The sequence below is a fragment of the Ranitomeya imitator genome, chromosome 2, assembly GCF_032444005.1.
Source record: "Ranitomeya imitator isolate aRanImi1 chromosome 2, aRanImi1.pri, whole genome shotgun sequence".
NCBI lineage: Eukaryota > Metazoa > Chordata > Amphibia > Anura > Dendrobatidae > Ranitomeya > Ranitomeya imitator.
This window is the reverse complement of record NC_091283.1, coordinates 38,146,456-38,171,547: the sequence shown is the minus strand read 5'-3', so window position 1 is coordinate 38,171,547 and position 25,092 is coordinate 38,146,456. Positions and strand designations below refer to the sequence as shown.

The window sequence follows — 25,092 nt, the reverse complement described above, 5'->3', positions numbered from 1 at the left end:
ACACAAGCCCATTAATAAAGGAAAAAGATTGGTTTATTAACATTACTGAGAAACCACACTGATACTATAGGTCAATATTCATGTATGTCCTCAAGTCTCGCTCCCAGGCCTTCGCTTTGGCCTCTTTCCTCCTCTCCTCCTTCCTGCTGACAGTCGCCACTCGCTCGGTTCTCCGGTGTGTGATCGCCGGCCTGGCTACTGCCAAAGTGTCGTTAGCGGCAAAATGGGTGACTTTTGGCTTCTCGTTGCTTTGGAAACCAAGGCCTTTGTGGTCTCTCTTGAGAACGGTCTGTACAGGGAACTTCCTGCCGGTGCCGTCGGGCCCGAGCCCGGCCTCAGAGTCCCAGCCCTCCTTCACCATCATCTTATACCCGATGTTGTGCTGCGGGATGACGTAGTAGGTGGAAGGAAGCTTCTTTTTTGTGTTGAAGAGATGCACGGTGGAGCGCTCGTGAGTCTCGATACTGTCTTCTTGGTAATGAGTCTTGCAGACGTTGCAGTATTTTCTTTCCGGTGGATTAGCTCTGCGTAGGGAACAGACATTGTGGTGAATGCAGAGAATTACTCATAAAGGAGTTATCTGGTCACTACTATTGATGGCCTATCTTTAGGATTGGAAACTAATGGCAGATTGGTGTGGGTGCAACACTTGGCACACCACCAATCAGCTAGGCCCGATGCTAGATGTGATCAGTTGTGGTGCTGCACAGCGCCGTCATATGTATAGTGGTCGCAGCCGGGTACTGCAGATAGGCTACCTATTGATTTAAATACCTGGCTGCAACCATCTTGCTGTTGACGGAGCTGTGATGTTCGGCTCTATGACTACCGCCAGACCTCGGAACAGCTGATCACGATGGTGCCATGTATCGTACCCCCACCAATCAGGTATTAATGAACTGAGATGAGGGTCCTCAATGGGGCTGGTCTAAAACTTCCATCAACATATCAGTACATTTCTTTTCCGAAGGACCAGTTCTACACACATATTTTGGATGCTTAGACTGTTATAGATAAGTACTGTCTGAATAACACAAAATGTAATTTCTTAGTAGAAATATGTAACTTATTAAAAAGAGGAACATTTCCTAAATAATTCTCGCTAGTTAAAGGGGTCGTCCATACACATTTATCATCTAAAAATTCCAAATGTGGTGAAATGATTAAGCAAAAAAAAAAATTGCCATGCTTTCATGGGTTTTATTTTCATGATGATCATCATGCGGTAAAATTTAGCCAGCCCAATTCACCATGATGCTCCAATTACGGTGATATCAAACTTATACATATTTTATATTCGACAACTTCAGAGTTTAAAAAATAAAAATATGAGATTTGTGTCATCATATTCTGAGACCCATTACTTCATTTTTATTGGTACATAACGGTTATGTTCACCATATGGGAGATATCTATCTATCTACTATATAATTGTCTAAGGGGCACTTCCATCTTTCTGTCCTTCTGTCGGCAACTTCCGTCACGGAAATCCCGTGTCGCTGATTGGTCTCGCCAGCTGCCTGTCCTGGCTGCCGCGACCAATCAGCAACGGGCACAGTCCGGCCGAGAATTAGTCCCTCCCTACTTCCCAGCAGTCAGTGCCTGGCGCCCAGATACTCCCCTCCAGTCACCGCTCACACAGGGTTAATGCCACGTTAATGGACCGCGTTATGCCACGGGTAACGCACTCCGTTAACGCTGCTATTAACCCTGTGTATCCCCAACTTTTTACTATTGATGCTGCCTATACGGCATCAATAGTAAAAAGATGTCATGTTAAAAATAATAAAAACCTGCTATTCTCACCTTCCGTAGTCCGCCCAGGCGCGCGCGGCTGCCGCCAACTTCCGCTCCCAGAGATGCATTGCGAAATTACCCAGAAGACTTAGCGGTCTTGCAAGACCGCTAAGTCATCTGGGTAATTTCACAATGCATCCTGGGAACGGAAGATGGCGGCAGCCGCGCTCGCATCGACAGAGCTTCGCTGGATCCCGGCAGGTGAGTATATAACTTATTTATTTTAATTATTTTTTTTTTTTTTTACAGGAATATGGTGCCCACACTGCTGTATACTACGTGGGCTGTGTTATATACTACATAGGCAGTGTTATATACTATTTCGCCTGTGCTATATATTACGTGGCCAGTGTTATATACTGCGTGGCCTGTATTAACACATCGGGTATTCTAGAATATGTATGTATATAGCAGCCACATAGTATATAGCACAGGCCACATAGTATTTGTCTGCTATATACTACATGGCTCCTATATACTACGTGGCCTGTGCTATATACATAAATTCATATTCTAGAATACCCAATGCGTTAGAATCGGGCCACCATCGTGTGTGTGTGTGTGTGTATGTGTGTGTGTGTGTATATGTGTGTGTGTGTGTGTGTGTGTGTGTGTGTGTGTGTGTGTGTGTGTGTGTGTGTGTGTGTGTGTGTGTGTGTATATATATATATATGTGTGTGTGTGTGTGTGTGTGTGTGTGTGTGTGTGTGTGTGTGTGTGTGTGTGTGTGTGTATGTGTGCGTGTATGTGTGCGCGTATATATGTATATATATATATATATATATGTATATGTATATACATTACATATATATATATATTCTACACATCTGCTATATAATTGTCTAAGGGTCACTTCCGTCTTTCTGTCTGTCTTTAACGGAAATCCCAAGTCGCTGATTGGTCGTGACTGTTTTGCCGCGACCAATCAGCGACGGGCACAGTCCGGTGGCAAAATGGATACTAGTATAAACCTAGCTAAATCGGGCAAATGGATACTTGAATAGCCACTATTATTTATTTATTTTTCATTCATATTTATATGTACTTAGTTTTTTTTTTTTTTTTTTTATTTGATAGGCTAATATTTGCTTTTGTTTATTATTTAGAATTATTTTTCTTATACTGTTTCTTTGTTTTTGTTTTATTTTCTGTGTATGGGGTTGCTGCAGCTTAGTGTCTATTCAAGTATCCATTTGCCCGATTTAGCTAGGCTTATACTAGTGTTCTGTTATTCATCTGTAGGAGCATATAGAGTGCCTACTTATTATACGGCGCATCCTGCTTCCTTACTACGAGTGTGTATCCTTATACCTGTGCGCACATTCTTTCCGCTCTCTGTCTCTGCACTTTGTCCATAATTGCCATTGATTGTCTCTGTGCAAGCGCATTAGCCAATGTGTACATGCTGCCTTGACGACCGAGAGCGGTTTGCACTCTTCCGCTCTGGGACGCCGGCGCATGCGCACTGATTACATGCCGGGACCGGCGGGTGCAATCGCCATTTGAATTTACTCCATGCGGCACGTCTAGCCGCTGCACGGCTGAGGCTTGGTAAGTTGCGGATTTTTCTATATTTAAACAAGAGGCTGGCCATGCAGGCACTACCCGTGATGAAGCCACCAGAGCGTGGCGACACACGTTGGGTGCCTACAGCCCGCACGCTCTCTGTACTGGGTACGCATTCCCTTTCTACCCTGCATGTGACCGGTGCTTTTGGAATGTTGCCATCCATGCATTTTATGCATATATCTCACTACTAGATTGTGGCCCGATTCTAACGCATCGGGTATTCTAGAATATGCATGTCCCCGTAGTATATGGACAATGATGATTCCAGAATTCGCGGCAGACTGTGCCCGTCGCTGATTGGTCGAGGCACCCTTTATGACATCATCGTCGCCATGGCAACCATTATGACATCTACGTCGATACTGTGCCCGTCGCTGAATCAGAAACGTGGGATGTCTACGTCCTTTATGACATCATCGTCGCTGTGCCCGTCGCTGATTGGTCGAGGCCTGGCGGCCTCGACCAATCAGAGACGCGGGATTTCTACGTTGATACTGTGCCCGTCGCTGATTGGTCGAGGACTGGCGGCCTCGACCAATGACAGACGTGGGATTTCCAGGACAGACAGAAAGACAGACAGACAGACCCTTAGACAATTATATATATAGATGGGCGCACGGTCTGATTATAGGTGGGTAGTGGACAACTAATACTTGTTCATTTGCGGTCTCAGCTTATTTACATCCTCATGACCGGCTTTTGGTTTTTCCAGCACCACTCCATTAGTGGCTACTATGCTACATTGACTATAGGGTGCTTGGCTTGTCATGTTTCCCTAGGTTCTCATAACGTTCATCTACGTGAGTGTATGTATGGGGCTTGTTGGGATTGCTCAATTTTGTTATCATGTTGTCAGTTAGGCTATTCTAACCTATGGGTATGTATTTTTCACCCTGTTCAGGTCTGTGCGGGCTTTTTGCCTTATTTTGGGCTCTAGTGTTTATGGGGTTATTTCATATCCCCATGTTTTAAATGTTTTTAGTGTGTTTTGCCTTTTGTATGTTTTTGTAATTAATAAAGCTGTGATTTCATATTTGTCTAGTGGTGACTGTTAGGAGTCGAGTTTCCTCTGCTGCACAGGGGGAATCTCGATCCGTGTCTGCTGCGGTCTCCCATTCTGCTTCGGCCGCAGTGGGCTCTGCTCAGCGGAGGCGCCGCTCCCAGCGTCTTGCTGGGACTGATTCTGTGCAAAGGGTTACTGCTGCCTTTTCTGGCTCTCCTGTTGTACCCTGCACTGATCTGCGGCGAGCGGGCTTCTCTGGGACTAAGTCCTTATTTGCACACACTGAGCATGCCCAGGGCAAGATCTCCCGTTGGAGATCGAGGGTCACATGCTCAGGTACTGCAGCACATCCCATTGGTCCTTTTGGCAGGTCCTGAAAGGGCAAAACTTCTGTAGCTGTTTCCTGTGCTGCAGCTATATAAACTGCGCATGACCGCACGGCCATGCGCTAGTATTGTCTTGATATTATGTGTGTGTGTAGATGGATGAAAGCTCCTAAGTATCCCTCCCTAGAGTTGTTGACTGCTTGCGGATGATGGTAGCTGTCTAGCGCCCGACTAGCCATCTGCATGTAACACACATCACAGCGTCCTGTTGCTGTGCCCGCCAGTACGGCGCCGTGCGCTTCCTCTGCGCTTTCCTTACCCAAGCCTGGGTGGTTAGTGGCGTCCGTCAGTGCGGCACCGCACGCACTCTCGTGCCTATAGATTCTATTTTATAAGTTTCCTTACACACCCAGTTGCGGTGTTGTGCCAGCAAGTGTCTAATCGGACTTCAATCCTGTGTAGGGGTTGAGTTCGCTGACTTCTTGCTCGCGCTCTATGTGCGGTACTGCGGTCCTGTGACGCAACAGGATCGCTTCCTTCACGCAGGGTGAAGTTAACCCGTGTGTGTATTCTTATAGTACCGCCATATAGTCCGTCTTACTAGCAGCAGGGTCTTTTACCTGCACGGTGGACCTCGGACTGCGAACGCACCTAGTTTCATATTATCTATACTTGGTGCGTTCCGCCGGTCCTTAACATAATACTAGCGCCAAGGTCTGGCTAGTAATAACGGACGATCAGCGTTTACAGCGGTACATCCAGCAGCTGGAGGGAAGGTTGGCGGCTCTTGAGCGTTCAACCTCAGCTGTGGATGTTACTGCTGTCGCTGTTCAGGCTGCAAGTGTGGCTGCAGCTACCTTGTCCAGTGCCGCCCCTGTACCGACGCTATCTCGCCTCCCGCTACCAGAGAAATTTTCTGGTGACAGTAAGTCCTGTAGGGGTTTCGTGAGTCAGTGCTCAATACATCTCGAGCTTCTGGCCTCTCGTTTCCCTACAGAGCGGGCTAAGGTGGGCTATATCGTATCTTTACTGTCGGACAGGGCGTTGCAGTGGGCTATGCCGCTGTGGGAGCTTGGCGATCATGTGGTGCAGAGTGCTCCGTTATTCCTGAGCACTCTGAAACAGGTCTTTTTAGGACCTCGTGTCACCCATGATACGGCGCTCCAACTGTTGGCATTGACTCAGGGCTCGTCCTTGGTCAGCCATTTTGCCGTCCGCTTCCGCACTCTAGGATCTGAGCTGGAGTGGTCGGATAAAGCCCTTATTCCCATATTTTGGAGGGGGCTGGCTGACCACGTTAAGGACACCCTGGCCACTAAAGAGATTCCCGCCACACTGGAAGAATTAATAACAGTGTCTACTCGTATTGACCTCGGTTTTCACGAGCGGAGGTTAGAGCGAGCCCAGTGTAGTCAGAGGTTTCGGCTGGCTCCCACCTTCGCCAAACCTTTGGAATCTCCAGTCCAGGCTCCTGAGTCCCATGAACCTAAGGTAGTGTCTCGAGCGGGATCTAAGTCCCGCACCGCTCGTGCACTCCAGGTTTGCCATGTTTGCCAACAGTCAGGACATCTTGCCACCAGATGTCACCAGCGGTCGAGGAAACGTCAGCGTCTAGTGGTAGTAGGTGGAGGTGCACTAGACACGGCGACGTTTGCCTCCAAATTGTCCTTTAAGGGGACAATAACTTTTGGCTCATCCTCCCACTCGGTGGAGCTCTGCGTGGATTCTGGGGAGGAAGGCAATTTCATGTCTTCTGCCTTCGCCCAGCGTCACGCAATACCCCTGGTTATGCTCTCTCAACCAGTAACGGTACGAGTGGTGAATGAGTCGACACTCCCCGCACAGATAACACATCAGACCATCCCTTTTACTCTGTCTATGTCACCATCCCATCAGGAGATTTTATCTCTGCTCATCATTCAGGAGGGGATTGATGAGGTCCTGTTGGGGATACCTTGGTTACGGTTCCACTCTCCTCACATCGAGTGGTCCTCAGGCAGAATTCTGGGATGGGGTGAATCATGTGGGGGTAGGTGTTACCGAGAGTGTGTTCAGGTTGCTACTACTGAGGTACCCGCAGATCTTTCCTCTCTCCCCAAGCAATACTGGTCTTATGCAGACGTGTTCTCCAAAAAGGCGGCGGAGACCCTTCCGCCGCCCCATCGCCCTTATGACTGTCCTATCGATCTCTTGCCTGGTGCAGAGCCTCCCCGGGGTCGAGTTTATCCATTATCTCTCCCGGAGACGGAGGCCATGTCTCAGTACATTCAAGAGAATCTGGCAAGAGGGTTCATCAGGAAGTCAGTGTCACCTGCTGGGGCAGGGTTCTTCTTCGTGCAGAAGAAGAATGGGGAACTACGTCCATGCATAGACTACAGGGGTCTTAACGCTATCACCGTTAAGAACAAGTATCCTTTGCCCTTGATATCCGAGCTCTTTGATAGTCTTCTGGGAGCTAGAGTGTTTACTAAATTAGATCTGCGGGGTGCTTATAACCTGATTCGCATCCGTGAGGGGGACGAATGGAAAACGGCGTTTAACACCAGAGATGGGCATTATGAGTATCTGGTGATGCCCTTCGGGCTCTGTAATGCCCCAGCCGTTTTCCAAGACTTTGTCAATGACATCTTCCGGGATATGCTTTCCACCTCGGTTGTAGTCTATCTGGATGATATTCTCATCTTTTCTCCAGATATTGACTCCCACCGGAGAGATGTTGGCAGAGTCTTCGACCTCTTACGGGCAAACTCTCTCTATGCAAAGTTGGAGAAGTGTATGTTTGAGCAGGAGTCTTTACCGTTCCTGGGCTATATCATCTCCGCCCAGGGATTGGCTATGGATCCTGCCAAACTACAGGCTGTGATGGACTGGCAAGAGCCCCATTCTCTTAAGGCGGTGCAGCGCTTTATGGGGTTCATTAATTATTACCGCCAGTTCATTCCCCACTTCTCAACTCTGGTAGCTCCCTTGGTGGCCCTCACCAAGAAGGGAGCGAATCCCAAATTGTGGTCGGAAGAGGTCTCCAAGGCCTTCACTTCTGTTAAGTCTCATTTTGCTAGCGCTCCCATCTTACATCGCCCCGATGTGGATAAGCCATTCCTAATGGAGGTGGATGCCTCATCCGTTGGTGCTGGAGCAGTCCTCTATCAAAAGGACGCTCAAGGTCAGAAGCATCCATGCTTCTTCTTCTCTAAGACCTTCACATCAGCGGAGAGAAATTACTCCATCGGGGATAGGGAGTTGCTAGCAATGAAGTTGGCCTTTTCAGAGTGGAGACATCTTCTGGAAGGTGCACGGTTTCCCTTCCAGGTTTTCACGGACCACAAAAATTTGGTGTATTTACACACAGCCCAGCGGCTGAATTCTCGTCAGGCCAGATGGTCCTTATTTTTCTCCCGGTTCCATTTTACTCTGCATTATCTCGCCGGGGAGAAGAATATTCGTGCTGACACTCTCTCTCGCTCCCTTATGTCAACTGAGGAGGAGGAAGAGGAGCCTCGGCTTATTGTCCCTTCTGAGAGCCTGAGAACCGTCGCGCCGGTTATGCTAGAGTCTGTGCCTTCGGGCAAGACTTTTGTGCCCATTAATTTGCGACCGGAGGTTTTCTCCTGGGCTCATTCGTCCAGAGTGGGTGGACACTTAGGGACAAAGAGGACATCTGAGCTACTGGCGAGGACGTACTGGTGGCCGCATATGGTCCGGGATGTCAGGGATTATATTCTGGCGTGTGTCTCCTGCGCCAAAAATAAATCTCCGCGTCAAAGGCCAGCTGGGTTGCTCTATCCCTTGCCGGTGGCAGATAGACCCTGGGAGATGGTCGGGATGGACTTTGTTGTGGGTTTACCCAAGTCTCGCGGCTGTACCATCATTTGGGTCATCACCGATCATTTCTCAAAAATGGTGCATTTGGTGCCGCTACCACAGTTACCTTCTGCACGGGCCTTGGCAGCGTTGTTCATTAAACACATCTTCCGCCTACATGGTATGCCTGACAAAATTGTCAGTGACCGGGGTCCCCAGTTTGCGTCTCGGTTCTGGAGAGCTTTGTCGTCTTCTCAGTATCGAGTTGAATCTCTCTTCCGCTTATCATCCCGAGACGAATGGGTTGGTAGAGAGGGCCAACCAGACCTTGGTCACATACCTGCGACATATTGTTTCAGCCAGGCAGGATGACTGGGCATCCTTGCTATCATGGGCAGAGTTTGCGCTGAACAACGCTGTAGCCAACTCCACTGGACAAACCCCATTCCTTCTCAACTATGGTCAGCATCCACGGGTACCTGTGCCTATGCCCGTGTCTTCCGCAGACTCCAGGGTGGCAGACTGGGCTGTGGAGGCACGGGATATTTGGGACCGCACTCAGGATGCCATTCGGGCCTCTAAGGAGAGAATGAGGTCCTCCGCCGATGCTCATCGACGCCCCGCTCCGACCTTTGCTCCTGGCGACTTGGTGTGGCTCTCCGCCCGTAATATCAGGCTGCGAGTTGAGTCCACTAAGTTTGCTCCTCGCTACTTGGGCTCCTTCAAGGTCCTCGAACAGGTTAATCCTGTGGTCTACCGTCTGGCCCTTCTTCCACGCCTTGGTATCACCGACACCTTTCATGTGTCCCTCCTTAAGCCCGTATACATGTCCCGGTTTTCTGAGTCATCTGCCGAGACATCGGGTTCGTCTACGGATGATTTCGAGGTGAACGCCATCTTGGGGTGCAAGGTGGTACGTGGAAAAAAATTTTTTTGGGTGGACTGGAAGGGGGGGCCCTAGGAGGGGGGGGTGAAGTTAGGAGTCGAGTTTCCTCTGCTGCACAGGGGGAATCTCGATCCGTGTCTGCTGCGGTCTCCCATTCTGCTTCGGCCGCAGTGGGCTCTGCTCAGCGGAGGCGTCGCTCCCAGCGGCTTGCTGGGACTGATTCTGTGCAAAGGGTTACTGCTGCCTTTTCTGGCTCTCCTGTTGTACCCTGCACTGATCTGCGGCGAGCGGGCTTCTCTGGGACTAAGTCCTTATTTGCACACACTGAGCATGCCCAGGGCAAGATCTTCCGTTGGAGATCGAGGGTCACATGCTCAGGTACTGCAGCACATCCCATTGGTCCTTTTGGCAGGTCCTGAAAGGGCAAAACTTCTGCAGCTGTTTCCTGTGCTGCAGCTATATAAACTGCGCATGACCGCACGGCCATGCGCTAGTATTGTCTTGATATTATGTGTGTGTGTAGATGGATGTATGTCGATGGATGAAAGCTCCTAAGTATCCCTCCCTAGAGTTGTTGACTGCTCGTGGATGATGGTAGCTATCTAGCGCCCGACTAGCCATCTGCATGTAACACACATCACAGCGTCCTGTTGCTGTGCCCGCCAGTACGGCGCCGTGCGCTTCCTCTGCGCTTTCCTTACCCAAGCCTGGGTGGTTAGTGGCGTCCGTCAGTGCGGCACCGCACGCACTCTCGTGCCTATAGATTCTATTTTATAAGTTTCCTTACACACCCAGTTGCGGTGTTGTGCCAGCAAGTGTCTAATCGGACTTCAATCCTGTGTAGGGGTTGAGTTCGCTGACTTCTTGCTCGCGCTCTATGTGCGGTACTGCGGTCCTGTGACGCAACAGGATCGCTTCCTTCACGCAGGGTGAAGTTAACCCATGTGTGTATACTTCGTACCGCGATATAGTCCGTCTTACTAGCAGCAGGGTCTTTTACCTGCACGGTGGACCTCGGACTGCGAACGCACCTAGTTTCATATTATCTATACTTGGTGCGTTCCGCCGGTCCTTAACAGTGACTCCCATTTGTAAGGCCTACCTGTTTTCTCTTAGTATATACTTGGTAGTTTTTAGGCCTGGTTTGAGTCCTACTTACCGTGGTGCCCCCATCTCTTTTCTTACTGGCATATGATGCCCACATTGCTATATACTACGTGGGCTGTGTTATATACGGCGGGCGTGGGCTGTTATATGCAATGTGGGCTGTGCTATATACTCCGTGGGCTGCGCTATATACACATACATGCATATATATATATATATATATATATATATATATATATATATATATATACACACACACACACACATATATATACACACATGCATACATACATATACATATATTATACATGCATACATATGGGAGACCCCCTAAAGCGCCGTTTGGGGCGATAGAAAACAATGCAGCCAGTCAGGATGTAATCGCTATAATGCTGCTGTCGGTGACTGATGGCAGCATCTGACTACACCGCAGTGATTTAGCTCCTGATTGCTGATATTACAGGAAGCACATATGGAGCGGACTCCGCTCTTAAGCCGAAATGGACCCATGTAAGCCCCATGTCCACTGTACATGAGTGGGTGTGTGGATGGGTTACAGGGGGGCTCCCAACAGAATGTCTTACAGCATGTTGCAGAATATACGGACACTTTCTTGCTGCTGGGAGTTTTAACTGCGGAAACCCACCATCAGTTTATTCCAGCAGGCCGGTGTGATTGGTTTGTCACTATGTGACTGTAGACTTGTGAATCCTCACAGTGCACACACTGCACGCTTTGAGGATTGTCCTCTGCCTGGACAGTGACCACAAGTATGGAATTTGCCTACATGCCGCCGAGTGCCGACTAGATGGACACAACCTCACTCTGCAAGTGTACTGAGTGAGGCCGGACACAGTGTAATTAGAATGTGGCCGGAAACATGCAAATTTTATTCTTGAGGTCACATGATCGCCGACATTGGAGAATCCTCACAGTGCACCATATGCACACTGAGGAGTCACAAGTCTGCAGTCCCATAGCACAACTGCGAACTTGTAATTTGAGACTGGACAACCCCTTTAATGGAACTAGCTGCTATGACATCAGCAATGTCCACCACCAATTAGTGACATCATTACTGGTAAAACCTCACCGGCCTCCTAATGTGATGCTGCTGTAGACGTCCCATCTACAATACACGTGGTAACACCTTCACCCACCTTGGAGTCCTGTCTTGAGGTTGATCCCTCAGGGAATCCTGGAGCATCTGTACCACGTCCCGATGACCGGCCTCTTCTGCTAAGGTCAAAGCGTCTTTTCCCTTAGTGTCGCATACCCCAATCCAGGCTGCGCCCCTCGTCAGCAGATACCCCACTACATCCTTTTTCCCAGCATATGCGGCGCACATCATGGCCGTCCAGTAATAACCATCCTGAAAATTGACATTGCAGCCCTCCTTCTCCAGGAGCCGTCTCACACCCTTTAGGTCTCCATGTTGTGAGCAGTTTAGTAGCCGGTGGCTATCTAGATGGTCAATGCCCCGAGGAGCAGTCGTGGTCGGTCTGTGCTGAGATTGTCCTGCTCCCTCGTATGAGGACAAAGTGACCCGCTTACGTTTCTGAAAAGGTTTCTTGGCCGTCTCCCCTTCATTTGATAGGAGACTCTCATAGAAAGTTTTTGCCTCCGCACCAGAGATGTTCCCCTCTCCTGTCCGGGGTGAAGCCTTGGTTCTTTGTTCTCCGTTTTCCCAGAGGTCTGACTTCTCCCGAGCTTTGGTGAATGTGATGAGCCGAGGGAAGTTCATCTTCTTTATGATGGGGTAGGGGGGACCTAAAGGAAACAGAAGTCTTTATCAGTGGCTAAAAAGAGTTAATAAATGGGTAATCGATAAACACAGGGAGGGGGGACAGGTCTGTGACCTCGTTCTTCACAGGATCCGTGGAGTTCCCTAGAGTCCGATACCCACTGATTATACACTCCTGGAGAGAAGTCGTCACATTACATGGGGCTTCCTACTAAAACATTTACCCACTATCCATAGGAGGGGTAACGAAGGCCTGTCCTCCGAGGGGCCCTCCAGCCCACTATCCATACGAGGGGTAATACAGGGCCTGTCCTCCGGGGGGCCCTCCAGCCCACTATCCATAGGAGGGGTAATACAGGGCCTGTCCTCCGGGGGGCCCTCCAGCCCACTATCCATAGGAGGGGTAACGAAGGCCTGTCCTCCGAGGGGCCCTCCAGCCCACTATCCATAGGTGGGGTAATGAATGCCTGTCCTCTGAGGGGCCCCCCAGCCCACTATCCATAGGAGGGGTAATACAGGGCCTGTGCTCCGAGGGGCCCTCCAGCCCACTATCCATAGGAGGGGTAATACAGGGCCTGTCCTCCGAGGGGTCCTCCAGCCCACTAACCATAGGAGGGGTAATAACGGCCTGTCCTCCGAGGAGCCCTCCAGCCCACTATCCATAGTAGGGGTAATACAGGGCCTGTCCTCCGAGGGGTCCTCCAGCCCACTATCCATAGGAGGGGTAATACAGGGCTGTCCTCTGAGGGGCCCTCCAGCCCACTATCCATAGGAGGGGTAATACAGGGCCTGTCCTCCGGGGGGCCCTCCAGCCCACTATCCATAGGAGGGGTAATGAAGGGCTGTCCTCCGAGGGGCCCCCCAGCCCACTGTCCATAGGAGGAGTAAAAACGGCCTGTCCTCCGAGGGGCCCTCCAGCCCACTATCCATAGGAGGGGTAATACAGGGTCTGTCCTCCGAGGGGCCCTCCAGCCCACTATCCATAGGAGGGGTAATACAGGCCTGTCCTCCGAGGGGCCCTCCAGCCCACTGTCCATAGGAGGGGTAATACAGGCCTGTCCTCCGAGGGGCCCTCCAGCCCACTATCCATAGGAGGGGTAATACAGGGCCTGTCCTCCGAGGGGCCCTCCAGCCCACTATCCATAGGAGGGGTAATACAGGGCTGTCCTCCGAGGGGTCCTCCAGCCCACTATCCATAGGAGGGGTAATACAGGGCCTGTCCTCCGAGGGGCCCTCCAGCCCACTATCCATAGGAGGGGTAATAAAGGCCTGTCCTCCGAGGGGCCCCCCAGCCCACTATCCATAGGAGGGGTAATGAAGGCCTGTCCTCTGAGGGGCCCTCCAGCCCACTATCCATAGGAGGGGTAATACAGGGCCTGTGCTCCGAGGGGCCCTCCAGCCCACTATCCATAGGAGGGGTAAAACAGGGCTTGTCCTCCGAGGGGTCCTCCAGCCCACTATCCATAGGAGGGGTAATACAGGGCCTGTGCTCCGAGGGGCCCTCCAGTCCACTATCCATAGGAGGGGTAAAACAGGGCTGCCCTCGGAGGGGCCCTCCAGCCCACTATCCATAGGAGGGGTAATAACGGCCTGTCCTCCGAGGGGCCCCCCAGCCCACTATCCATAGGAGGGGTAATACAGGGCCTGTCCTCCGAGGGGCCCTCCAGCCCACGGTCCATAGGAGGGGTAATACAGGGCCTGTCCTCCGAGGGGCCCTCCAGCCCACTATCCATAGGAGGGGTAATGAAGGCCTGTCCTCCGAGGGGCCCCCCAGCCCACTATCCATAGGAGGGGTAATACAGGGCCTGTCCTCCGAGGAGCCCTCCAGCCCACTATCCATAGGAGGGGTAATGAAGGCCTGTCCTCCGAGGGGCCCCCCAGCCCACTATCCATAGGAGGGGTAATACAGGGCCTGTCCTCCGAGGGGCCCTCCAGCCCACTATCCATAGGAGGGGTAATACAGGGCCTGTCCTCCGAGGGGCCCTCCAGCCCACTGTCCATAGGAGGGGTAATACAGGGCCTGTCCTCCGAGGGGCCCTCCAGCCCACTGTCCATAGGAGGGGTAATACAGGGCCTGTCCTCCGAGGGGCCCTCCAGCCCACTGTCCATAGGAGGGGTAATACAGGGCCGGTCCTCTGAGGGGCCCTCCAGCTCACTATCCATAGGAGGGGTAATGAAGGCCTGTCCTCCGAGGGGCCCCCCAGCCCACTATCCATAGGAGGGGTAATATAGGCCTGTCCTCCGAGGGGCCCCCCAGCCTACTGTCCATAGGAGGGGTAATACAGGGCCTGTCCTCCAGGGGGCCCTCCAGCCCACTGTCCATAGGAGGGGTAATGAAGGCCTGTCCTCCGAGGGGCCCCCCAGCCCACTATCCATAGGAGGGGTAATACAGGGCCTGTCCTCCGAGGGGCCCTCCAGCCCACTATCCATAGGAGGGGTAATGAAGGCCTGTCCTCCGAGGGGCCCCCCAGCCCACTATCCATAGGAGGGGTAATACAGGGCCTGTCCTCCGAGGGGCCCTCCAGCCCACTATCCATAGGAGGGGGTAATGAAAGCCTGTCCCCCAAGGGGCCCTCCAGCCCACTGTCCATAGGAGGGGTAATACAGAGCCTGTCCTCCGAGGGGCCCTCCAGCCCACTGTCCATAGGAGGGGTAATACAGGGCCTGTCCTCCGGGGGGCCCTCCTGCCCACTGTCCATAGGAGGGGTAATGAAGGCCTGTCCTCCGAGGGGCCCCCCAGCCCACTATCCATAGGAGGGGTAATATAGGCCTGTCCTCCGAGGGGCCCCCCAGCCCACTGTCCATAGGAAGGGTAATACAAAGCCTGTCCTCCGAGGGGCCCCCCAGCCCACTATCCATAGGAGGGGTAATATAGGCCTGTCCTCCGAGGGGCCCCCCAGCCCACTGTCCATAGGAGGTGTAATACAGGGCCTGTCCTCCGAGGGGCCCCCCAGCCCACTATCCATAGGAGGGGTAGTATAGGCCTGTCCTCTGAGGGGCCCTTCAGCCCACTATCCATAGGAGGGGTAATGAAGGCCTGTCCTCCAAGGGGCCCTCCAGCCCACTGTCCATAGGAGGGGTAATACAGGGCCTGTCCTCCGAGGGGCCCTCCAGCCCACTGTCCATAGGAGGGGTAATACAGGGCCTGTCCTCCGGGGGGCCCTCCTGCCCACTGTCCATAGGAGTGGTAATGAAGGCCTGTCCTCCGAGGGGCCCCCCAGCCCACTATCCATAGGAGGGGTAATACAGGGCCTGTCCTCCGAGGGGCCCTCCTGCCCACTATCCATAGGAGGGGTAATGAAGGCCTGTCCTCCGAGGGGCCCCCCAGCCCACTATCCATAGGAGGGGTAATACAGGGCCTGTCCTCCGAGGGGCCCTCCAGCCCACTATCCATAGGAGGGGTAATGAAGGCCTGTCCTCCGAGGGGCCCCCCAGCCCACTATCCATAGGAGGGGTAATACAGGGCCTGTCCTCCGAGGGGCCCTCCAGCCCACTATCCATAGGAGGGGTAATGAAGGCCTGTCCTCCGAGGGGCCCCCAGCCCACTATCCATAGGAGGGGTAATATAGGCCTGTCCTCCGAGGGGCCCCCCAGCCCACTATCCATAGGAGGGGTAATATAGGCCTGTCCTCCGAGGGGCCCCCCAGCCCACTGTCCATAGGAGGGGTAATACAGGGCCTGTCCTCCGAGGGGCCCTCCAGCCCACTATCCATAGGAGGGGTAATGAAGGCCTGTCCTCCGAGGGGCCCCCCAGCCCACTATCCATAGGAGGGGTAATATAGGCCTGTCCTCCGAGGGGCCCCCCAGCCCACTGTCCATAGGAGGGGTAATACAGGGCCTGTCCTCCGAGGGGCCCCCCAGCCCACTATCCATAGGAGGGGTAATATAGGCCTGTCCTCCGAGGGGCCCCCCAGCCCACTGTCCATAGGAGGTGTAACATAGTAACATAGTTAGTAAGGCCGAAAAAAGACATTTGTCCATCCAGTTCAGCCTATATTCCATCATAATAAATCCCCAGATCTACGTCCTTCTACAGAACCTAATAATTGTATGATACAATATTGTTCTGCTCCAGGAAGACATCCAGGCCTCTCTTGAACCCCTCGACTGAGTTCGCCATCACCACCTCCTCAGGCAAGCAATTCCAGATTCTCACTGCCCTAACAGTAAAGAATCCTCTTCTATGTTGGTGGAAAAACCTTCTCTCCTCCAGACGCAAAGAATGCCCCCTTGTGCCCGTCACCTTCCTTGGTATAAACAGATCCTCAGCGAGATATTTGTATTGTCCCCTTATATACTTATACATGGTTATTAGATCGCCCCTCAGTCGTCTTTTTTCTAGACTAAATAATCCTAATTTCGCTAATCTATCTAGGTATTGTAGTTCTCCCATCCCCTTTATTAATTTTGTTGCCCTCCTTTGTACTCTCTCTAGTTCCATTATATCCTTCATGAGCACCGGTGCCCAAAACTGGACACAGTACTCCATGTGCGGTCTAACTAGGGATTTGTACAGAGGCAGTATAATGCTCTCATCATGTGTATCCAGACCTCTTTTAATGCACCCCATGATCCTGTTTGCCTCGGCAGCTGCTGCCTGGCACTGGCTGCTCCAGGTAAGTTTATCATTAACTAGGATCCCCAAGTCCTTCTCCCTGTCAGATTTACCCAGTGGTTTCCCGTTCAGTGTGTAATGGTGATATTGATTCCTTCTTCCCATGTGTATAACCTTATATTTATCATTGTTAAACCTCATCTGCCACCTTTCAGCCCAAGTTTCCAACTTATCCAGATCCATCTGTAGCAGAATACTATCTTCTCTTGTATTAACTGCTTTACATAGTTTTGTATCATCTGCAAATATCGATATTTTACTGTGTAAACCTTCTACCAGATCATTAATAATAATAATAATAATAATAATAATTTTATTTATATAGCGCCAACATATTCCGCAGCGCTTTACAAATTATAGAGGGGACTTGTACAGACAATAAACATTACAGCATAACAGAAATACAGTTCAAAACAGATACCAGGAGGAGTGAGGGCCCTGCTCGCAAGCTTACAAACTATGGGGAAAAGGGGAGACACGAGAGGTGGATGGTAACAATTGCTTTAGTTATTCGGACCAGCTATAGTGTAAGGCTCAGGTGTTCATGTAAAGCTGCATGAACCAGTTACCTGCCTAAGTATGTAGCAGTACAGACACAGAGGGCTAATACTGCATAAAGTGTATGAGAACATGATGCGAGGAACCTTTTTTTTTTTTTTTTTTTTATTATAAATAGGCCACACAGGGATCGTTAGGTTAATGCATTGAGGCGGTAGGCCAGTCTGAACAAATGAGTTTTTAGGGCACGCTTAAAACTGTGGGGATTGGGGATTAATCGTATTAACCTAGGTAGTGCATTCCAAAGAATCGGCGCAGCACGTGTAAAGTCTTGGAGACGGGAGTGGGAGGTTCTGATTATTGAGGATGCTAACCTGAGGTCATTAGCGGAGCGGAGGGCACGGGTAGGGTGGTAGACTGATACCAGGGAGGAGATGTAGGGTGGTGCTGAGCCATGGAGTGCTTTGTGGATGAGGGTAGTAGTTTTGTACTGGATTCTGGAGTGGATGGGTAGCCAGTGTAATGACTGGCACAGGGTAGAGGCATCGGTGTAACGGTTGGTGAGGAATATGATCCTGGCTGCAGCATTCAGGACAGATTGGAGCGGGGAGAGTTTTGCAAGAGGGAGACCGATTAGTAGAGAGTTACAATAGTCCAGACGAGAATGAATAAGTGAAACAGTCAGAGTTTTTGCAGAGTCGAAATTAAGAAAAGGGCGAATTCTAGAAATGTTTTTGAGATGCAGGTAAGAAGAGCGAGCCAGTGATCGGATGTAGGGGGTGAATGAAAGGTCAGAATCAAGGATGACCCCAAGGCAGCGGGCATGTTGCTTTGGAGTAATGGTGGAACCGCACACGGAGATGGCAATGTCAGGCAAAGGTAGGTTAGTAGAGGGAGAGAACACGAGGAGTTCAGTTTTTGACAGGTTTAGTTTCAGATAGAGGGAGGACATGATGTTAGAGACAGCGGTAAGACAATCACTGGTGTTTTCTAAAAAGGTCGGCGTGACAACAGGAGAAGAGGTGTATAATTGGGTGTCGTCAGCATAGAGATGGTACTGGAAACCAAATCTACTGATTATTTGTCCAATAGGGGCAGTATACAACGAGAAGAGGAGGGGGCCTAGGACTGATCCTTGAGGAACCCCAACAGTAAGGGGAAGGTGAGAGGAGGAGGAACCAGCGAAACATACAGTGAAGGATCGGTCAGAGAGATAGGAGGAGAACCAGGAGAGAACGGTGTCCTTGAGGCCGATGGAGCGGAGCATAGTGAGGAGGAGCTGATGATCCACAGTGTCAAATGCTGCAGAGAGATCCAAGAGAATTAGCATGGAGTAGTGACCATTAGATTTAGCTGTTAGTAGATCATTAGAGACTTTAGTGAGGGCAGTTTCAGTAGAGTGTAAAGAGCGGAAGCCAGATTGAAGAGGGTCGAGAAGAGAGTTATCTGAGAGATAGCGGGTAAGACGGGAGTGGACCAGGCGTTCGAGGAGTTTAGAGATGAAGGGAAGATTAGAGACAGGTCTATAATTAGCGGCACAGTTTTGATCGAGGGATGGTTTTTTAAGTAATGGATGTATGATGGCATGCTTAAATGAGGAGGGAAAAATACCGGAAGTGAGGGAAAGGTTGAATATTTTTGTTAGGTGAAAGGTGACAGCCGGGGAAAGGGACTGGAGGAGATGTGACGGAATGGGGTCACTGGTGCAAGTGGTCGGGCGAGAAGATGCAAGGAGCCTGCTTACTTCTTCTTCTGTAACTGCTTCAAAGTCAGAGAGTGAACTAGATGCAGTGGGGGAGGGAGGACAGTGCATGGTATGAAGAGATTGGGAGATGATTTCCTGTCGAATGTGGTCAATTTTTTCTTTGAAGTAATTGGCCAGATCGTCAGCACGGAGATCCGTGGTTGGGGCCTGCTCTCTTGGGTTGAGTAGGGACTGGAACGTGTCAAAGAGACGTTTAGGGTTATTGGACAGAGAGGTGATGAGGGTGTTGAAGTAGGTTTGTTTGGAGAGGTGAAGGGCAGAATTGTATGTCTTTAGCATGAACTTATAATGGATGAAATCTTCGGGTAGATTAGATTTTCTCCACAGACGTTCTGCGCACCTGGAGCACCGCTGCAGGAAACGTGTTTGCAGCGTGTGCCACGGTTGTTGCCGTCTGTGCCGAGTTGTTTTATGTATAGGAGGAGCAGCTTCATCCAGGGCACTTTGCAGGGTTTCATTGTAATGCTTCAATGCAGAATCAGGACATAAGATGGAGGAAATAGGGGCCAGTGAGGACTGCAAGTTCATCATAAGTTTCTGGGTGTTAATGGCCTGTATGTTTCTATAGGTGTGGAAAGTGGGGGTGACCTGAGCGGGATGGCAGTTCTTGATAGAGAATGAAAGAAGGTTGTGGTCAGAGAGCGGGAGAGGGGAGTTTGTGAAGTCATCCACTGAGCAAAGTCGGGAGAAGACCAAGTCAAGGGAGTTTCCATCTTCATGTGTTGGAGAGTTAGTATGCTGCGAGAGGCCAAAAGAGGAGGATAGAGATAAAAGGTGAGAAGCAGATGGGGAGAGGGGAGAGGCAATGGGGATGTTGAAATCACCCATGATAAGGGTAGGGGTGTCACAGGAGAGAAAGTGTGGAAGCCAGGTGGCAAAGTGATCCAGGAACTGATGAGAGGGGCCGGGAGGACGATACACCACCGCCACTCGCATGGAGAAGGGGACGTAGAGTCTGACCACATGGACCTCAAAGGAAGGGAAGACAAGTGAGGGTACTTGGGGGATAACTTGGAAAGTACATTTGGGTGAAAGGAGCAGACCAACGCCTCCACCTGCTCTGTTGTCTGATCTTGGGGTATGAGAAAAGTGCAGTCCACCATATGAAAGAGCAGCAGCAGCGGTGGTGTCTGACTGCTGGATCCAGGTTTCAGTAAGAGCCAGGAGATTAAGAGAATTAGAAAGGAAGAAGTCATGAATGAAGGAGAGTTTATTACACACAGAGCGAGAATTCCAAAGGGCATTAATGAATATGTTGAAGAGAACAGGTCCCAATACTGACCCCTGCGGTACCCCACTGGTCACAGCGACCCAGTTAGAGACTATACCATTTATAACCACCCTCTGCTTTCTATCACTAAGCCAGTTACTAACCCATTTACACACATTTTCCCCCAGACCAAGCATTCTCATTTTGTGTACCAACCTCTTGTGCGGCACGGTATCAAACGCTTTGGAAAAATCGAGATATACCACGTCCAATGACTCACCGTGGTCCAGACTATAGCTTACCTCTTCATAAAAACTGATTACCGTATATACTCGAGTATAAGCCGAGATTTTCAGCCCAAATTTTTGGGCTGAAAGTGCCCCCCTCGGCTTATACTCGAGTCACGGTAGCGGTGGGGTCGGCAGGTGAGGGGGAGAGGGCGCTGAGGTATACTTACCTAGTCCCAGCGATCCTCGCGCTGTCCCTGCCTTCCTCCCCGTCTTCTGTGCTGCAGCGTCTTCCCCTCTTCAGCGGTCACGTGGGACCGCTCATTAGAGATATGAATAAGCGGCTCCACCTCCCATAGGGGCGGAGCCGCCTATTCATTTCTCTAATCAGCGGTGCCGGTGACCGCTGATAGGAAGATGCTGCAGCACAGAAGACGGGGAGGAAGGCAGGGACAGCACGAGGATCGCTGGGACTAGGTAAGTATGTTATATTCACCTGTCCGCGTTCCAGCCGCCGGGCGTCGCTCCATCTTCCCGGCGCCTCCATCTTCCCGGCGTCTGCGCTCTGACTGTTCAGGCAGAGGGCGCGATGACGCATACAGTGTGCGCGGCGCCCTCTGCCTGATCAGTCAGAGCAGAGACGCCGGGAAGATGGAGGCGCCGGGACCGGACGCTGGGAGCTGCAATCAAGGGAGGTGAGTATGTGTTTTTTTTTTATTGCAGCAGCGGCGGCACAGATTTATGTGGAGCATCTATGGGGGCAGTATGAACGGCGCAGAGCACTATATGGGGGCAGTATGAACGGCACACAGCACTATATGGGGGCAGTATGAACGGCACACAGCACTATATGGGGGCAGTATGAACGGCACACAGCACTATATGGGGGCAGTATGAACGGCACACAGCACTATATGGGGGCAGTATGAACGGCACACAGCACTATATGGGGGCAGTATGAACGGCACACAGCACTATATGGGGGCAGTATGAACGGCACACAGCACTATATGGGGGCAGTATGAACGGCACACAGCACTATATGGGGGCAGTATGAACGGCACACAGCACTATATGGGGGCAGCCACACAGCACTATATGGGGGCAGTATGAACGGCACACAGCACTATATGGGGCATCTGTGCAGCATCTATGGGGCAGTATGAACGGCACACAGCACTATTTGGGGCATCTGTGCAGCATCTATGGGGCAATATGAACAGTGCAGAGCACTATATGGCACAGCTATGGGGAAATAATGATCTATTTTTATTTTTGAAATTCACCGGTAAATGCTACATTTCCACCCTAGGCTTATACTCGAGTCAATAAGTTTTCCCAGTTTTTTGTGGCAAAATTAGGGGGGTCGGCTTATACTCGAGTATATACGGTAGATTGGTTTGACAGGAGCGATTTCTCATAAACCCATGCTGATATGGAGTTAAACAGTTATTCTCATTGAGATAATCCAGAATAACATCCCTCAGAAACCCTTCAAATATTTTACCAACAATAGAGGTTAGACTTACTGGCCTATAATTTCCAGGTTCACTTTTAGAGCCCTTTTTGAATATTGGCACCACATTTGCTATGCGCCAATCCTGCGGCACAGATCCTGTCGCTATAGAGTCCCTAAAAATAAGAAATAATGGTTTATCTATTACATTACTTAGTTCCCTTAGTACTCGTGGGTGTATGCCATCCGGACCCGGAGATTTATCTATTTTAATCTTATTTAGCCGGTTTCGCACCTCTTCTTGGGTTAGATTGGTGACCCTTAATATAGGGTTTTCATTGTTTCTTGGGATTTCACCTAGCATTTCATTTTCCACCGTGAATACCGTGGAGAAGAAGGTGTTTAATATGTTAGCTTTTTCCTCGTCATCTACAACCATTCTTTCCTCACTATTTTTTAAGGGGCCTACATTTTCAGTTTTTATTCTTTTACTATTGATATAGTTGAAGAACAGTTTGGGATACAGGGCCTGTCCTCCGAGGGGCCCCCCAGCCCACAGTCCATAGGAGGGGTAATATAGGCCTGCCCTCCGAGGGGCCCCCCAGCCCACTATCCATAGGAGGGGTAATACAGGCCTGTCCTCCGAGGGGCCCCCCAGCCCAGTATCCATAGGAGGGGTAATACAGGGCCTGTCCTCCGAGGGACCCCCCAGCCCACTATCCATAGGAGGGGTAATATAGGCCTGTCCTCCGAGGGGCCCCCCAGCCCACTATCCATAGGAGGGGTAATATAGGCCTGTCCTCTGAGGGGCCCCCCAGCCCACTATCCATAGGAGGGGTAATATAGGCCTGTCCTCCGAGGGGCCCCCCAGCCCACTATCCATAGGAGGGGTAATATAGGCCTGTCCTCCGAGGGGCCCCCCAGCCCACTATCCATAGGAGGGGTAATACAGGGCTGTCCTCCGAGGGGCCCTCCAGCCCACTATCCATAGGAGGGGTAATACAGGCCTGTCCTCCGAGGGGCCCTCCAGCCCACTATCCATAGGAGGGGTAATACAGGCCTGTCCTCCGAGGGGCCCTCCAGCCCACTATCCATAGGAGGGGTAATACAGGGCCTGTCCTCCGAGGGGCCCTCCAGCCCACTATCTATAGGAGGGGTAATACACGGCCTGGCATCCGAGGGGCCCTCCAGCCCACTATCTATAGGAGGGGTAATACAGGGCTGTCCTCTGAGGGGCCCTCCAGCCCACTATCCATAGGAGGGGTAATACAGGACCTGTGCTCTGAGGGGCCCTCCAGCCCACTATCCATAGGAGGGGTAATACAGGGCCTGTCCTCCGAGGGGTCCTCCAGCCCACTATCCATAGGAGGGGTAATACAGGGCCTGTCCTCCGAGGGGTCCTCCAGCCCACTATCCATAGGAGGGGTAATACAGGACCTGTGCTCTGAGGGGCCCTCCAGCCCACTATCCATAGGAGGGGTAATACAGGGCCTGTCCTCCGAGGGGTCCTCCAGCCCACTATCCATAGGAGGGGTAATACAGGGCCTGTCCTCCGAGGGGCCCTCCAGCCCACTATCTATAGGAGGGGTAATACAGGGCCTGTCCTCCGAGGGGCCCTCCAGCCCACTATCCATAGGAGGGGTAATACAGGGCCTGTCCTCCGAGGGGCCCTCCAGCCCACTATCCATAGGAGGGGTAATACAGGGCCTGTCCTCCGAGGGGCCCTCCAGCCCACTATCCATAGGAGGGGTAATACAGGGCCTGTCCTCCGAGGGGCCCTCCAGCCCACTATCCATAGGAGGGGTAATACAGGGCCTGTCCTCTGAGGGGCCCTCCAGCCCACTATCCATAGGAGGGGTAATACAGGGCTGTCCTCCGAGGGGCCCCCCAGCCCACTATCCATAGGAGGGGTAATACAGGGCCTGTCCTCCGAGGGGCCCCCCAGCCCACTGTCCATAGGAGGGGTAATAGAGGCCTGTCCTCCGAGGGGCCCTCCAGCCCACTATCCATAGGAGGGGTAATGAATCCTGTCCTCCGAGGGGCCCCCCAGCCCACTGTCCATAGGAGGGGTAATACAGGGCCTGTCCTCCGAGGGGCCCCCCAGCCCACTGTCCATAGGAGGGGTAATACAGGGCTGTCCTCTGAGGGGCCCCCCAGCCCACTATCCATAGGAGGGGTAATACAGGGCCTGTCCTCCGAGGGGCCCCCCAGCCCACTATCCATAGGAGGGGTAATACAGGGCCTGTCCTCCGAGGGGCCCTCCAGCCCACTATCCATAGGAGGGGTAATACAGGGCCTGTCCTCTGAGGGGCCCTCCAGCCCACTATCCATAGGAGGGGTAATACAGGGCTGTCCTCCGAGGGGCCCTCCAGCCCACTATCCATAGGAGGGGTAATGAATCCTGTCCTCCGAGGGGCCCTCCAGCCCACTATCCATAGGACATTATTTGGGGGTATTACCCCTCCTAAATCATTAGGGGGCAGCGATTATTGGACAAAACACACCCAAATATAAGTGTCTGGGAGAAAAGGGTTACATAGGTGTCCACTCACTGACAGCAGACTGCGGCGCTCTCCTCTTCCCGGTGCTGCTTCCTGCGGCAGTCCTCCTCCTCCTCCAGCCTCCCTCTCTCGCTCGCTCCCCAGTCACCGTGTTCTCTCACAGCCGACACTTCCGGCCATTATTACACTGTTAGAATCAGGAAGCCCAAAACTCACCAGAACAGCGCGGCCGTCCGACCACAACAATAATGGCGGCGACGTGGTCAGGTGGTCATCTATACGCGAAAGGGGCGGAGCTTTTCCTTTATACATGTGAAGGGCGGGAAGACAATGGAACGCGAGAGCCAATCAGCGGATGAGAGTAAAAAGACAGAGCGCGTGATTGGTCAGAGCGACGCGACGTCACGCGTGAGAACGCGTGCGCGGTCAACCTGCTTCCACCAGCACCGCGCACGCGCACTGCCTAACGAGCTGCAGGCTGAGTGACGTCATCCGTGGGTGACTACCCGCTGCCACGCCCTCCTGACTTAGCTCCCAGCATGCTCTGCCAGCTTGGCCGCTGCTGTCATCTAAAGTGTCAAATTGTA

At 51.8% G+C, this 25,092-nt stretch overlaps 1 protein-coding gene across 3 annotated transcripts; it reads right to left on the bottom strand.

Annotated features, from left to right (window-relative positions):
• Positions 1-15: 15 nt before the first annotated feature.
• Positions 16-24,812, bottom strand: GPANK1 (G-patch domain and ankyrin repeats 1). Of its 3 annotated transcripts, none has more exons than XM_069746504.1 (3): positions 24,722-24,812; positions 11,650-12,259; positions 16-524 (listed from the first exon to the last, which is right to left on the bottom strand). In XM_069746504.1, exons 2-3 carry the CDS (start codon positions 12,231-12,233, stop codon positions 65-67), a joined length of 1,044 nt encoding a protein of 347 aa, XP_069602605.1. In that variant the 5' UTR covers positions 12,234-12,259; positions 24,722-24,812; the 3' UTR covers positions 16-64. The 3 variants fall into 3 exon arrangements, with proteins under 3 accessions (XP_069602605.1, XP_069602604.1, XP_069602606.1); XM_069746503.1 differs by having other exon boundaries at positions 24,557-24,784; XM_069746505.1 differs by having other exon boundaries at positions 24,561-24,784.
• Between the last annotated feature and the right edge of the window lie 280 nt (positions 24,813-25,092).

Excerpts from the sequence above, each read along its gene's own strand:
- GPANK1 (XM_069746504.1), bottom strand. The coding sequence starts at position 12,233 with ATGAACTTCCCTCGGCTCATCACATTCACCAAAGCTCGGGAGAAGTCA. Across the intron at positions 525-11,649 it reads CCTCAAGACAGGACTCCAAG|AGCTAATCCACCGGAAAGAA; the intron begins GTGGGTGAAGGT and ends TTCCCTACGCAG.